The 13,180-nt window shown below is 34.6% G+C and overlaps 3 protein-coding genes across 4 annotated transcripts; all 3 read right to left on the bottom strand.

Annotated features, from left to right (window-relative positions):
- Positions 1,234 to 3,571, bottom strand: LOC105156528. Of its 2 annotated transcripts, none has more exons than XM_011072685.2 (7): positions 3,437 to 3,571; positions 2,636 to 2,796; positions 2,382 to 2,444; positions 2,083 to 2,130; positions 1,935 to 1,988; positions 1,567 to 1,636; positions 1,234 to 1,474 (listed from the first exon to the last, which is right to left on the bottom strand). In XM_011072685.2, the coding sequence occupies exons 2-7, from the start codon at positions 2,783 to 2,785 to the stop codon at positions 1,365 to 1,367; spliced, it is 495 nt and encodes a 164-aa protein (XP_011070987.1). In that variant the 5' UTR covers positions 2,786 to 2,796; positions 3,437 to 3,571; the 3' UTR covers positions 1,234 to 1,364. The 2 variants fall into 2 exon arrangements, with proteins under 2 accessions (XP_011070987.1, XP_020547686.1); XM_020692027.1 differs by having other exon boundaries at positions 3,376 to 3,479.
- LOC105156527 (photosynthetic NDH subunit of lumenal location 2, chloroplastic) lies at positions 5,624 to 6,808 on the bottom strand. Its single transcript, XM_011072684.2, has 2 exons — positions 6,226 to 6,808; positions 5,624 to 6,105 (listed from the first exon to the last, which is right to left on the bottom strand). The coding sequence occupies exons 1-2, from the start codon at positions 6,706 to 6,708 to the stop codon at positions 6,007 to 6,009; spliced, it is 582 nt and encodes a 193-aa protein (XP_011070986.1). The 5' UTR covers positions 6,709 to 6,808; the 3' UTR covers positions 5,624 to 6,006.
- Positions 7,999 to 10,916, bottom strand: LOC105156526 (cytochrome P450 704B1). Its single transcript, XM_011072683.2, has 6 exons — positions 10,444 to 10,916; positions 9,946 to 10,161; positions 9,352 to 9,648; positions 8,858 to 9,244; positions 8,586 to 8,786; positions 7,999 to 8,354 (listed from the first exon to the last, which is right to left on the bottom strand). Exons 1-6 carry the CDS (start codon positions 10,741 to 10,743, stop codon positions 8,166 to 8,168), a joined length of 1,590 nt encoding a protein of 529 aa, XP_011070985.1. The 5' UTR covers positions 10,744 to 10,916; the 3' UTR covers positions 7,999 to 8,165.

Genomic DNA, 13,180 nt, shown 5'->3' with positions numbered 1-13,180 from the left:
ATAATACTATTTATAATTAATTAATAATTAATAATATTATTTGTAATTAATTAAATAGAATTTAATAAAATTATAAATATTTTAAAACATATGTATTTTAATTGAACAAACAAAAAGAAAATGATTTGGCAAACAGTTTCAGCGAATTTTTGGTGGAAAAATCTTCAAATTTTCAAATCTCAACAAATACTTGATGAAATTGGGCAAGACTGGTCTAAATAGTATTATTAATTAATTATTTTTATAAATAGTATTATTAATTAATAAATAGAATTTAATAAAATTATAACTATTTTACAACATATGTATTTTAATTGAACAAACAAATACTTGATGAAATTGAGCAAGACTGGTCTTGTTGGAATCGTCTAGACGACAGGATTCGAACGGCTATGGTCTTAATCTGTGATTCGTCCTGACGGTGGAGAAATGGCAGCAAACAGCTTCAGTGCGAATTTTCGATGGAAAAATCTTCAAATTTTCATATCTCAACAAATATTTAATAAAATTGAACTAGGTTGGTCTCGTTAGAACCGTTAGGTCGAGGCGAGTCCAGTGGTGGTGGTCCATGATCGTGGGTCGCTCCGGTGGCGGTGAATCGACGGCCGAAAGGTACGGTGGTCGTGCTAAAAATTCATTATTTACGATTGATAAAATTTGAAATTGTTTGTGGGGAAATGTTCGTCTCATCAAGGGGAGTCGAACGGTATGTTTGATGGTTGACAACTCGCTATGATGGTGTCGAAATTTTAACGAGTAATTGACAACAATTTGTCATGAAATAAAATAATTTTTTAAAAAAAAAAATTGTCACCGTGTTTTTGAACGGCGGTAACACATTAAATTTTTTTTTTAAAAAAAACAATGTCACCGCGGTGATATAGAGAATTTTTTTTTAAATAAAAAATTGTGGCACCGCGGTAACCGCGGTGCCACTTATTTTTCTAAATTTTTCCAAAATATATTACTTTTTTATTTTTTTTTGTTCCAGCATTTTTTAAATAAATTCCCCCCTATATCATCCTAGGTTGGGCCTGCTGTCCTAAAATGAAAGTGGCAAAGACTACCTTACTTGGACATTCCAATCCCAACAACTTCATTTGGATTAGAATTATGAGCCAGCGGCATATGATATTTCCAGGATTATAACTTGAAGATGAAACAAGATGCACAAACTTATTCACTTTCCTCTGCTTTCCTTATACCTTCATGCTTTGAGTCTTGGATGCAACAGAAATCATAGAAAATTGTCTTAAATAAGTGGATACGGAGCAATTCGTTTATGACATCAAACCATAACGCTACAACATGCATAACTTTGAATAGAAGAAGTTTACATTGTTTTTGTTAACTCAGACGGAAAATCAGATTTGGTGGTCCTGATTCTGGGAAGAATGGCTGTGGCTCTCGATGCTGCCATCCAAAGTACTGCCTTGATTTTCAGCAGAGTTCAAATTATCGGAGTTGCAACTATCTGAGCGAGGCAAGTAAAAGTTGTCAAGTTATTGTAAAGAAAATGTGAGTGTAAGCATCAGTTTATAGAAACTTGCCATTAAGCATTCTTACCTCCATCATCATCATCATTATCTGCAGGTGCATACGCTGATCGGGAGCGTACTTGCTGATGTGGTGTGGGCTGTCAAGATTTTCACGAATAAATTTATTAAACATCCATAGATCCACATTCTTGTTTCTTCTCCCTTCTTAAGGTTCAATCAAACACGCCAAACTTCCATAATTCGTTTCATTTCGTGAAATTATTACACCCTCAAGAACTCTTTGCTATAAATTAGATTATAGTTAGAGTACCCTTTTAATCTTTATAGAACTTGATGCCTGGGGAAAGCCATGGCATGCCTTGATATTCTCCACTTAAAACACAATCCGAAGTGAAATGAACATTGTAAAAGATGTACAGGGAGAACATCAGATACCTGCAATTTAGGGCGAAGAGCTTCTAGTGGTCCTTTGCTCTTCTGTGCCCCTGCCTGACTCATACAAACGGGCACAATCCATGACGGTATTGACATTCAACATCCAATCACAGGTTTTCTGTTAAGTCAAGTAGAAAGAGTTACTTACCTTTCCCAAAGCCCAATCAGCAGAATCGAAAAAAGCACGTTCGTTGTCCTGGCCACATGAGAAAATCGGAAAGTAGCAGCTGTAAGTGGCTGAAGTCTCCAGGTGTGTTTGGATCTCAGAGTTTTAGTGATAAGTAGGTACAGGGAAAGGGAGAAGCAGTCTAAACAAAGCATTATATTGTATTATTTGGAGTACGGAAACATTTTTTCCTTAGTGTTTCCTTACTAAAAAAGCCCTTGATCCAAACATAGCATTAGGTCTTCTCTGAAAAATTTGAGAATGAGCAACAATGTAGTTACCTTGGAGATTAATGGGGGCTTCTTTGGTACTAAGCCACCATACTTTTTCTTGATGATCTCCTCCTGCCAAAAGAGGGTGCCTGTGTTATTGCCAAAAATCAAAAGAAGAACGAAACCAAAATCGGGATATTATGCTTCCAAATTGACTGACAACAATCAATCTACAGATTCAGGCTTCACGAATTGAGGCCATTTTTTACCTAACCAACATAAGAAATATCTATGGGACTTCAATAAGACTTTTTTGGATATACCTCCTGCTGCTGGGATGGCATTTGGTTTTCCTCACATATATCGACACCTTTTGAGTCTCCATTCGACAAATTCTCAGCCTCTTCAACTTTTGGAGCTGTGTCCACAAGATTCATTTCCTCTGCTGCAGCTTCATCATTTCTCTCCGCCATTCTCTATGTCACTACACATGAGTACAAATTCAGCTTCTACTCATAGTACAGCACCAGATCATATAGTTCTTGGCTTTAGCACAGATGAAAACAGATTTTTGCATAAAAGAATGTTCTCCTAACACCCATCTTTCTCTTTCTTTTAAAGTTAACTCAAAGATTATTTCTGCAAACCTAAGTATGATACTGAATATGATCAAGTTCCTGTCTTGTGTTCAGTAAGCAACTAACAAGGACATTCGGACAACTTTACAATTTTTCCTTAATTTATACTCTGATTTACTTACTACATAAGATTGAATGTATGAAGATCTAACATGAAAGAATAAACCAGAATTGAAGAATCATGTAAAACCAAAAGATCAGTAAGTTCCCCTGTTTTTTTACATACAGGTTTCAGAACTATCGTCGTCTCTCATACTATTACATCAACAAAACGAGGCCCTCGTAGTAAACATTAACATGAGGTAATCAGTTGAAAATTTTCATTTCAAAACTTGCCAAGCAGTACAAAAAGATGCCACCTTTAGAGTTGAACAGTAAATAGATATATATTTGATAAAACCCAAGATATCTACTCTTACACTTACAAGAAATCTTTGTAATTCCCGGAGCAAAGAACTAGATTAGAAAGTGATTTGAGGAACTTACCTGAACTTGAAACTGATACAATTATGGAAATCCGAGGAAGAAGAAGAGAAGGTGATGGAGACAAAAAAAGAAAGACTGCGTTTCAGTTCAGCTACAATGGAACAAAGAGTTTCTGTTGGCATCTGTCTACTGGTGCGCACTTTTGGGCTTGGGCCATCCATATGTCATCAATCTCTTAAGAATGTCATATAGGCTTTTCATTCATTTCAAGAACTGACATGGTTACTGGCCCAATATCTTATCAAATATTCGTAGTTTTCAAAGGCATTTTTGTTCTCTAACTATACTCCATTCCCATTTTAATTTTTAATTATACTCTTAACAACTCTATAAAGAGAAATGACTAAAACAGAAATTAGTAAGAGGACCAAAAATCATTTTAATTCTAAACATAAACTAACAAGCGAATTATGTAATTTCATGAGTCGTATAATTCTACCAAACATGTATTTGCATTATTTGAATCCAAATCAAATGGTTACTATAGTAATATTGTTGTAGGAGAATCAGACTATTCTCCGGATCCCGAAATTTATATCCCAATACGCATATCATGGTACTTAAAAAAGGTTATTTACTTGATTACATATGATATGTTTTGGACCAAAGATTTGTAGCTAGAGGTAGTAGTACTGTTCTAACAACCATGGACAAAATAGAACAAATTAATAATAAATCTCAAATGATGAATATATTATAATTTAATTAAATGTATGAAGGTAGCGCCATAACTTTGTTGGGAAGCAAAAGCTGAAGAGAGGTTGTCCAGCAGAAAGAGGATGGGTATAATTGGTGGGCAATGTGTAGCAATTTTGCCTAGAAGTGATCACTTCCCATCCCTTATCCATAATTCGAAATTAGTTTATAAAAGTGATAAGATGTCACGTTTGTAACAGCTTCAAATCCTGAACCGACAACAGATAACGCCTAAAATCTGGCTATTCTCAACAGCATAGAAATGCTGACCATTTTCGCCCTTCTTCACTGTCATATCATCACCTTCTCTTTCTCCATCCTTCCATTTCATACCTAGCTAGCATGGAGTCTTGGTCTTTATATATCGATCACATCCAATCCAAGTTTAAGGATAAAGCTAACAGAAAACATCAAGAAACACAAAATCCTTTTATTCTGCAGACTTCGTCCCTTGGATTCAAACACAAAACCCTCTTTCTTCATTTCAAAAACATATCCTTCAATTTGCTTTTATGGGATGGCTATAATTACCTGAATGAAGAAAGGGTTCTTTAAGGTCTGTTGCAAGAAGAATGTAAAATCATCTTATGTCTTGTATGTGCATACGACGCATGTGTGGTGCAGCCAAGGATGACTTGCCGGCAAACTTCTTTTCATTTTTATTTTTTCTATTTACTTGGGGTAAACGTACTGTTACTAAATATAAACGGAAAGGTTTACCCAAAACAAAATAACAAATAAAAGAAATTAAGTTATATATTATACATTTGATGATTTTAAACATAGATGAGATCTTGTTGATTAGCATGTATGGATATTTTTGTGTCAACTATTTCTACAAAGAATCGGCAAGTCATTTTTGGCTACATTTCAATCTCGTATATACATGTCAGATGTATGATGATATAGATCAGTGGTTATCATTCAGCCGATTAATGTCCAGCAGAATGCCAAAACTACAAATAGTGTATCAAAGTAAGTTTCTCAGTGCATTCACTCAATTAATTTTAGCAGCATTAATGTTCCTCTTTAATATATCTTTTGTCTGAGAGGAAAACACAAATCATTTTCTCATTATGTTCTTCTTAATCAATTTCTAATTTTGTGATTACATGGCAAAGAACTTCTAAACTCACACATATATATGTAAATGTGTATATATTGCCCAATATGCATTGAATTCTAGAGTGGTCATCAAGATTCCCGTTACAGAAGGTTGTTAAGGGCACGTTGATCATTTTCCTTTGTTATCTCATTCTGATAATTGTGACATATCTATGCAAAGTTCTTGGAGTAGATCAAGTTTAATAGAATTCTTCTTGGAGCAAACCAAGTTTGCACCATCAGTAATACTGCAGACGATGAACTTATTCGACATGGGATTTATGAGTTTGATCCAACGCCAAAAGATCAGTATATGGCTTGACATGAAGCAGTCCAATGACCAGTTCCTGTGCACACATTGAAGACAGCGATCCCAATGGTAATTTGTTGTATGAATGAGGATCCATTACAACATTTGGCAGACAAATTGTCCAAGAAATTTTGACTTGAAATGCATTGTATATAACTAGATTTCAGCTTTACTGCTTGGTTATGGTTTAAGCATGTTACAATGAAACAAACTGTTGGTACTGACTAGTGTTGGCAAGTCTCAAATACTAAAGAACTAACATTCGATCTCATTGACAGCTGACAAGAATGCCATAACAACAATTCAAATGTGCAAACTATTCTTCTTGATGAATGAACTTCAATATACAGGAGGCAATCCCATGCTAGAAAATTTCTGGAAGAAATTCTCCTTCGCTAATTCCAAGACACCATCGATCAATCAACTCAGATTTGTCTGCCAAACAGGTAGGTTCCTTGTATTATGCTAACAATGCCACAAGATCATCTATTGATTTCAATGTCTTCTCGTAGTATACATATGACTCGTAAACCTTGGGTGTCCGAACGTAATAATCGAACTGTATCAAGAAATCATCATATCAAACATCTACCTTTGGCAAACATATACACAAAATTCCCGGCACTTAACCATAAATCAAAAGAAACCAAATCAGCTAGCTTGCAAACTGATAACATACCTCAGCCATGTTGTCTACCAGTTCATTAGCAGTTTGAACATAGGATTTTCGCCGGCTTTCAGGCACCATAGACATGGCAGTTTTCATGTCCTGAGAAAGGTAGGCTTGTTTTAGTCGTATGTAAAAGATCACATACCTCCAAGACATGCTCTCCAACATGCCCCTAAGGTCATGAAGCCCTTCTGCCGTCTGCCGGATTCTTGCAACGGCATCTTCAGGCGACAGGCCCGGCTCGAAGAACCGCTCCTTTAGAAATGAACGTGTTCCCCAATTTTGAGCTAGTGCTAATGGGGTGGCCTGCAGGCCTGCTAGAGCTAATGAAGTTGTTAGGAATGTGGTTAAGAATTTTCGTCGTGGGCTTGGGTTTTCTTGATCTTGCAAAGTAGCTTGGGTTCTTGGGAAGAAGTGGTGATGGCGTTTGTGGTGGTGCTCGGCGGTGACGTGGTGGCGGAATGGGGTTGTGGAGTTTGTGATGGTGCTCATGGTCTCTAAGTCAGGAGATAGAGTTCAAGATTGTTGCTAAGGAGAAATGGCATGGGGCAACAAATTTGTGGACGGTTTTTGGTGTTTGTTTACAACATGGGCCTTTGCTTTTGGTGACATGTCATTTTCATTATCCTTTTAATTTTGGTAAACAATTATTTCTAACAATTCGTGTAACCTTGCATCTTCTAGTTAATTAAATAAATGGTTAAAACAGCGATATAACGTTGAATTGTTCATTAAGCCCAATTTATTTTATGATACTAGCCGTCGTGGCATGTTATTTTTACGTACTTAAAATAAATAAATATTTTATACTTTTAAAATATATTATGATAAAAAAAATATTATATAAACCAACGCTTTACATTTCAAAAAGAAAAAAAAAGAACGAAAGCAAACAATAAAGAAAAGAAAACCAGCTTAGAAATATTCTCGCCATAACAAAAATATTGGTGTAGCGGTGTCATAAACCGTCATTTATAAATAAAGAATATCTTTTTTTTTTTTAATAATAGTATAGATGAATTATTTGGATAATAGGATAAAAAATTGTATTAATTATATTTGGTCAACGCAATTCAAACGACGATTAAATTCAGTGAAACGACATTGAGAGACTACGTGAAGCCAAGCCATGAACATTAAACGCCGTCGTAATACAGTCAAATCCCTAACTTTTGCTAAGATCTCCCCAAAACCTTTTTTTTTTTTTGTTTTTTGATAGGGATCTCCTCAAAACTTAAAGATGCTACTTTTTATCCATTTTTCTAATCAGAAGAAAGATAATGTTTCAGTTCTGGTAAAACCCAGATTGTTAAAATAAGGAGCTCCGGAAATTTCAGTGTCGGCTTATCGCCAATCGCATACTATGTAGCAGTTTAGCTTTCGGAATCACCTGCGAAATTAGTTTGAGTTTCACGCCACAAGCAGAATTAAGAGCGCTGGATTAAGTATGTAATTTGAATTCGTAAAGTGGACAGGGGTTTATGCATAAACTTTCTTGTATGGACTATCAAGTTCATATTTATCATTGTTGTTTAGTTTATTGTATTTATCAGCAATTGTTCTGCATTTGTGTAATTTGGGCAGAAAATTACGGGGTAAATGGACTCTCGTCTTTCTGATAGCCCTCTTTTATTCTATCAGATATTTATCTGACGCATAGTTTTATTCCCAAGTTTTTAATCTTGAATAATTACTTGCTGTTTCTCGTTAGGACTGGGAGATGATGTTTGCTTGGCTTTCTATATCTCAATACATGTACAGTATTTACTATGTTCTGTATGATTTTTGTTGAACATAAGTACAATCCTCGGATAATTTTATAAGCAAAATTAATCAAGAATAGAACACAATGACAGAATTTATCAAAGGAGATGAAGCCAGGCCCTGTCTCTCTATGCTTCCCCATGAAAGCTTTGGATTTTTCATCAGCTGTCGATATTATGTTTAAGTTAAGAATCTTGTTGGCGTCTCGAAACTGTAAGCTTCAAACCGTGTGCCATTGAGAGAATCGTCATCATCCTGTATGCCACTAGGTGCCCTGGCAACAACTTGAATTCGTAGAATCTACACAAAATAGCAAGTGCCATCTTCATCTGGAGATATGCAGAGTCCTTCCCCAGGCATATCCTTGGTCCTGCCTGCATACAATTTAATATAACACCTCCGTCATGGTTTCTAGATATCCATTGTAATTAGTACTTCTATGATTGTTTCAAGAATAGAAAGGAAATCCTCATGTTTTTTAAGTCGTTATTTGTCCTTGTTTAGGATTCTGTTTAAGCAGCCCACTGTTGTCTTCCTTAGCTTCTCCAATGTGAAACATGTGAGTCAATTGGAGTTTGCAATGTGATCTAATATTCTAAATATACCTGGAATGCAGTGAATTTGAATGGAGATGAATTTTGGAAGATCCCGTCTTTCAGCCATCTCTCAGGGTCGAATGAAGCTGCATCTGGACCCCAATTGTACTCCATTCTTCCCATAGCATATGGAACATAAGTCACCATCCCTCCAGCCTTTACTTTGGTTCCATCTGGTAAAACATCATCCTGTATGATGCCTTTCGGGTCCTGCAAATCAGATACTCCTAGGATCAACTTCTGCCATTGTTTTGCATCAGATTAACCGAGAAATCACTAACCTGAGGAACAGCAGGGTACAATCGAAGTGTTTCTGTTATCACAGCATGCAGGTAATATAATTTCCCTATTGAGTCGTAGCCTAAAAGTCCTGCAAATTGCATTGCTTTCTGATTAAATGATTCTGGATTCTCTTTGTGATACTTAATTAATGAGATACCCTCTTCTTCGGCACGATCTTCCTCAAATCTCTTTAACTCTGAGTAAAGTTTGTCTGCTACATCTTTGTGGGTCATTATCATGTAGATAGCCCAGGCAAGGGTTGTTGCAGTTGTATCACGGCCAGCAATTACAAAGTTTAAAACTACATCTCTGAGGCTTTTGTCAGTCATGTTGCTCTGGGGATCTCTGCTAAGCTCAATGAATCTCGACAATATATCGTGCTTGACCTGATAATTATTGACAAATAAATAGCAATATAGTAAAAATAAAAAGTAAGCAAAGAAGAAAATACAACTTTTATTGATAGGGTGATATCAAGTCCAAATTTAGTTACCTTTTCATCTTTGTTAATTCCTTCGGTTTCTTCTATCTCAGCTTTCCTCCTTTTGATGACAGAGAATGTAAAATCATCAATGGTTTTAATACTTTGGTCAAGCACGGCCTCTGATCCCACATTGAAAAATTTCTTCACTTTCCATAGAGGATCAATAAATCTGAGCGTCACTATAGTGTTTGCCATATCAAAGGCCTTTGCAAATTGATTATCTGGTAAATCAGGAACCAGAGTTCCTATCTCCACACCAAATCCCACCTTACATATTGAGTCAAGAGTCATCCGCATCAGAAGTTCCTGAAAAAATCAGAATTTGACTGATAATATATTATTCTTAATAACATCCTTGGATTGTATAAACAAGTGTATGAAGCCAAATTATGTTCAGAACAATGTCATTATTCGTTCTTGAGTAGTTAATTCCTTTTTCAAATTATTGTTTGGACAGTTATTATACGAACATAATATTGCTTCCTATGTCTCTGATATTGCCTCCTCATCTTAAGATGGTAACCAAATAATCCCTCTTTTTTCTCATGTTTTCCCCTAGATTTTAGTGTGTTCGATATCTCCAACATTAACTGATTCAGATACCTGCATGTCTATTTCCTGATTGCTGTAAGATGCATGACATAGTATGTCAAAGAGCTTAAGGCTATATTCCCTGAAAACCACAGTACTGAAATCCCTCAAATTCTTGGAAGCAAACTCAAAGCTTGCTGTCTTCCTTTGTTTCCTCCAGAGCTCCCCATCTGCATTGAAAATTCCATCTCCCAGCAAGACTTCCATATATGAATGATAAACTTCGCCCTTAAATAAATAAGAAGAAGAAAATAAAAATAAAATTCAATATTTGGAAATAAAAGAAAAAAAAAATAGAAATATATCACTTCAGATAAGGCTCATGTAGATATCAGCAGAAAGAAGCTCAACCAATCAACCATATTCCACATGTAAGACTAGTAAACATCCCCAGAAAGTTGGATCAATGATTGATGAACATTTAGTCAAATTAGAACTGCTCTGGTGCTTTGAATTTATTCCAGAAAGTGACATAAACTGAGTGATTAAATGACGATATTTTGTGCTCACTTTTGGATAATTACTGAAGTTTGTTCTCAGGACATGCTCCACATTGGCTGGATCTGCAATGTAAGTATAAGTCGTGAACGGCATTGGCACGACTACAGTTCTTGACTGAGATAAATACTCGACCATCCAATCGTGCATCCTGTCGTAATTCACCAGCTGCTCGATGGCGGCCCCCAAGAACGGCCAGGTTTTAGGACCTTTTGAGTTCCTCTGTTTCAACCTGTGGATGAAAATCCATGAAAATAGCATGATGGAAAGCGTTATGATGAATGTTGAAAGGTTTCCCTCCGTATCCATCATGATATCGAGCAAAAATTGCTCTTTTTCGATTTATTTCTACCAGATATATAGATGGTAATGGTTAAATTGTTGAGATCTTGGTATTTTACAAGTAGCTATGTTTACTAAACAATCTTGGCATGCTTGCTTGGTCAAAAGAGCACTTCATATTCTTTGTCCCCCCAACCTAATCTGAGTGATGAGTGAAAAAAGAGAGGAGAGTTTTATTTACATGGCTTCTTCTTCTTTTTTTCATTTAATTGGGATGAGAATTATTAGAAGTGTGTTTGGTGTGTCATTGACATGGAACAACAGGTTCTTAAGTATTTTCCTCCCCCAAAAACATTCGGATTAGCACAGACTGCATACTCTATAAATATGCATGAAATTTTGTTTATTTAATTCATGATATAGGAATAACTATTAATTAAAATAATAGAAAAGGTTAATTTAATTTGATTGGAAAAGAAAAAAAGTGGAAAGAGAAAGAAATACAATTGAAATAAGAGAAATAGTAGGAAAAGTGGGGCAGTGGGAAACATGTCAACTTGTGAAAGGAATAATATGCTAAACTTATGAAAAGAGTATAGATAATTATCAAGTTTTCAGCTTAATTTTTTGTATTATAATTCAATAATCATATCATTTTTGATAACTTAGTGATTTTTAGGCCGTTTCGGATGAAACAAATTAGATTTGAGAAAAAGGAGGATTTAAAGTAAGAATTTTGATTGATTCCATATTAAATAAGTTTAAAATTCATCATATTACTACAGAAGATAATTTAAAGTAAAAGTTCAAGAATTTAAAATATTTTATGACATGAATTTATCTAAAAAAAAAATTAATACGTTTAAAATTTTTGTTTTCCATCAAAATATTTCAATTCAAACATAAGATTAAAGACAATGAATTTTGCAACTCATTGCAAATGAACCAAGCAAATAAAACTAGTTATTAATTAGGTAAGAAATAAATGGTACTAATTAAGATTAGCCATCTCATTAATTTAATTACAGAAATTTTTTTACTCAAATCAAATTTGAGATCCAAATCAATTATAAAATAAATATGATATATTTCTCATAATTAATTATTTTTTATAAATTATATATTAATTATACAATAAATATATATAATTAAATCAAGTTAAACCAATCACAATTGGGATTAGATATTCCCCTCAGTTATGTTGTGGAGCTTGAGATATCAAAAGTATTTCCGTGCTGACCTAACCTAAAAACTTTGATTAAATGTAAGCCACGAAGACACATGTCAGTCCATCAAAATTGGTTCTGATCCTAAAGCAGCTTTACAATGTCAATGTCATTCAGATGTATGATGTTAGTACAAACACTGCATTCGTCTACGATGATGCAATAAAACCCGCATCCAGACAAACCAAGCGGTTGCACTCACAAAGACTTCCAGGGCAGTTTTGTTTTTTCTTGTTAAATTATATATTCTTCATCATTTTCTTGATTAATCACTTATTTTTCCACCACATTGACCAGTATCCTTTTTGTTTAGATTCTTTAAAAAGAACAAAAATAATTATCATAATATAAATTTTAATGTTATTTATTTTTATCCAAAATAAAATATACGATTCCTTTAAGATGTTTCTTGAGCTCCCTACGATCTTTCCAGATATCAATGAGAAGAAACAAGAACGCGAGGCTAGTTGGACACGTCCTCGACTAAGATCCTCCATCGCTCAAGTCAATTCGAGTTCGAGATGTAAGGAAGCAACCTTAAGCAATAAATGAAGTAGAAAGCACGTGTCATACCATAAATATTTTGGAATGTGCTTCGCCAGGTAGGCCACATACTGTCATCTAACAACTCACGTTGTCAGAGATCGTGTGATGAGATGTTAGACACGTCAATCAGGTCTAGACACCTGGTTGATGGAGCGAGTCGAACGGTCTGATCTGACTCGATTAGAAACACGCGGATCCTGGGGTATTTTGATATTTTTGCCCTAAATAAGGGCATTTTTGTCCTTTTCTCTAATTAGTAAGTTATATTCCTATCATATTCCAAACTCAATCAACCATATATCAAATGTTATTAAATTTATATGACCCTAATATAACTATTTCTAAATTGTATCTTAACTAAATCCACCCGGAATCTTCTACTGCAAAAATTATAACGTTAGATCCCATGTTTCATTTATAATACACAAATTATATATGTATACAAAATATTTTTTTAACTATACAAATATCATGAAATAAAAAAATTATATATATATACAATCATTTTGTAATAAAATTTCAAATTGAATTACTTAACACATATAATTTATTTAAGTGTGAGTGAACTCCATTGAACTAAAATTTCCATCATAGAGAGTGTCTTTTAAAGAAATGTTGGGTTGATAAATATATAGTCCCTTGTATGACTGCTTAATAATTAATTAAAACTAAAAATAAGGAGTCCCTTCCCCCCA

Source organism: Sesamum indicum, linkage group LG2, assembly GCF_000512975.1.
Source record: "Sesamum indicum cultivar Zhongzhi No. 13 linkage group LG2, S_indicum_v1.0, whole genome shotgun sequence".
Classification (NCBI taxonomy): domain Eukaryota; kingdom Viridiplantae; phylum Streptophyta; class Magnoliopsida; order Lamiales; family Pedaliaceae; genus Sesamum; species Sesamum indicum.
The sequence above is the reverse complement of the archived record's forward strand: the minus strand, read 5'-3'. Positions and strand labels throughout refer to the sequence as shown.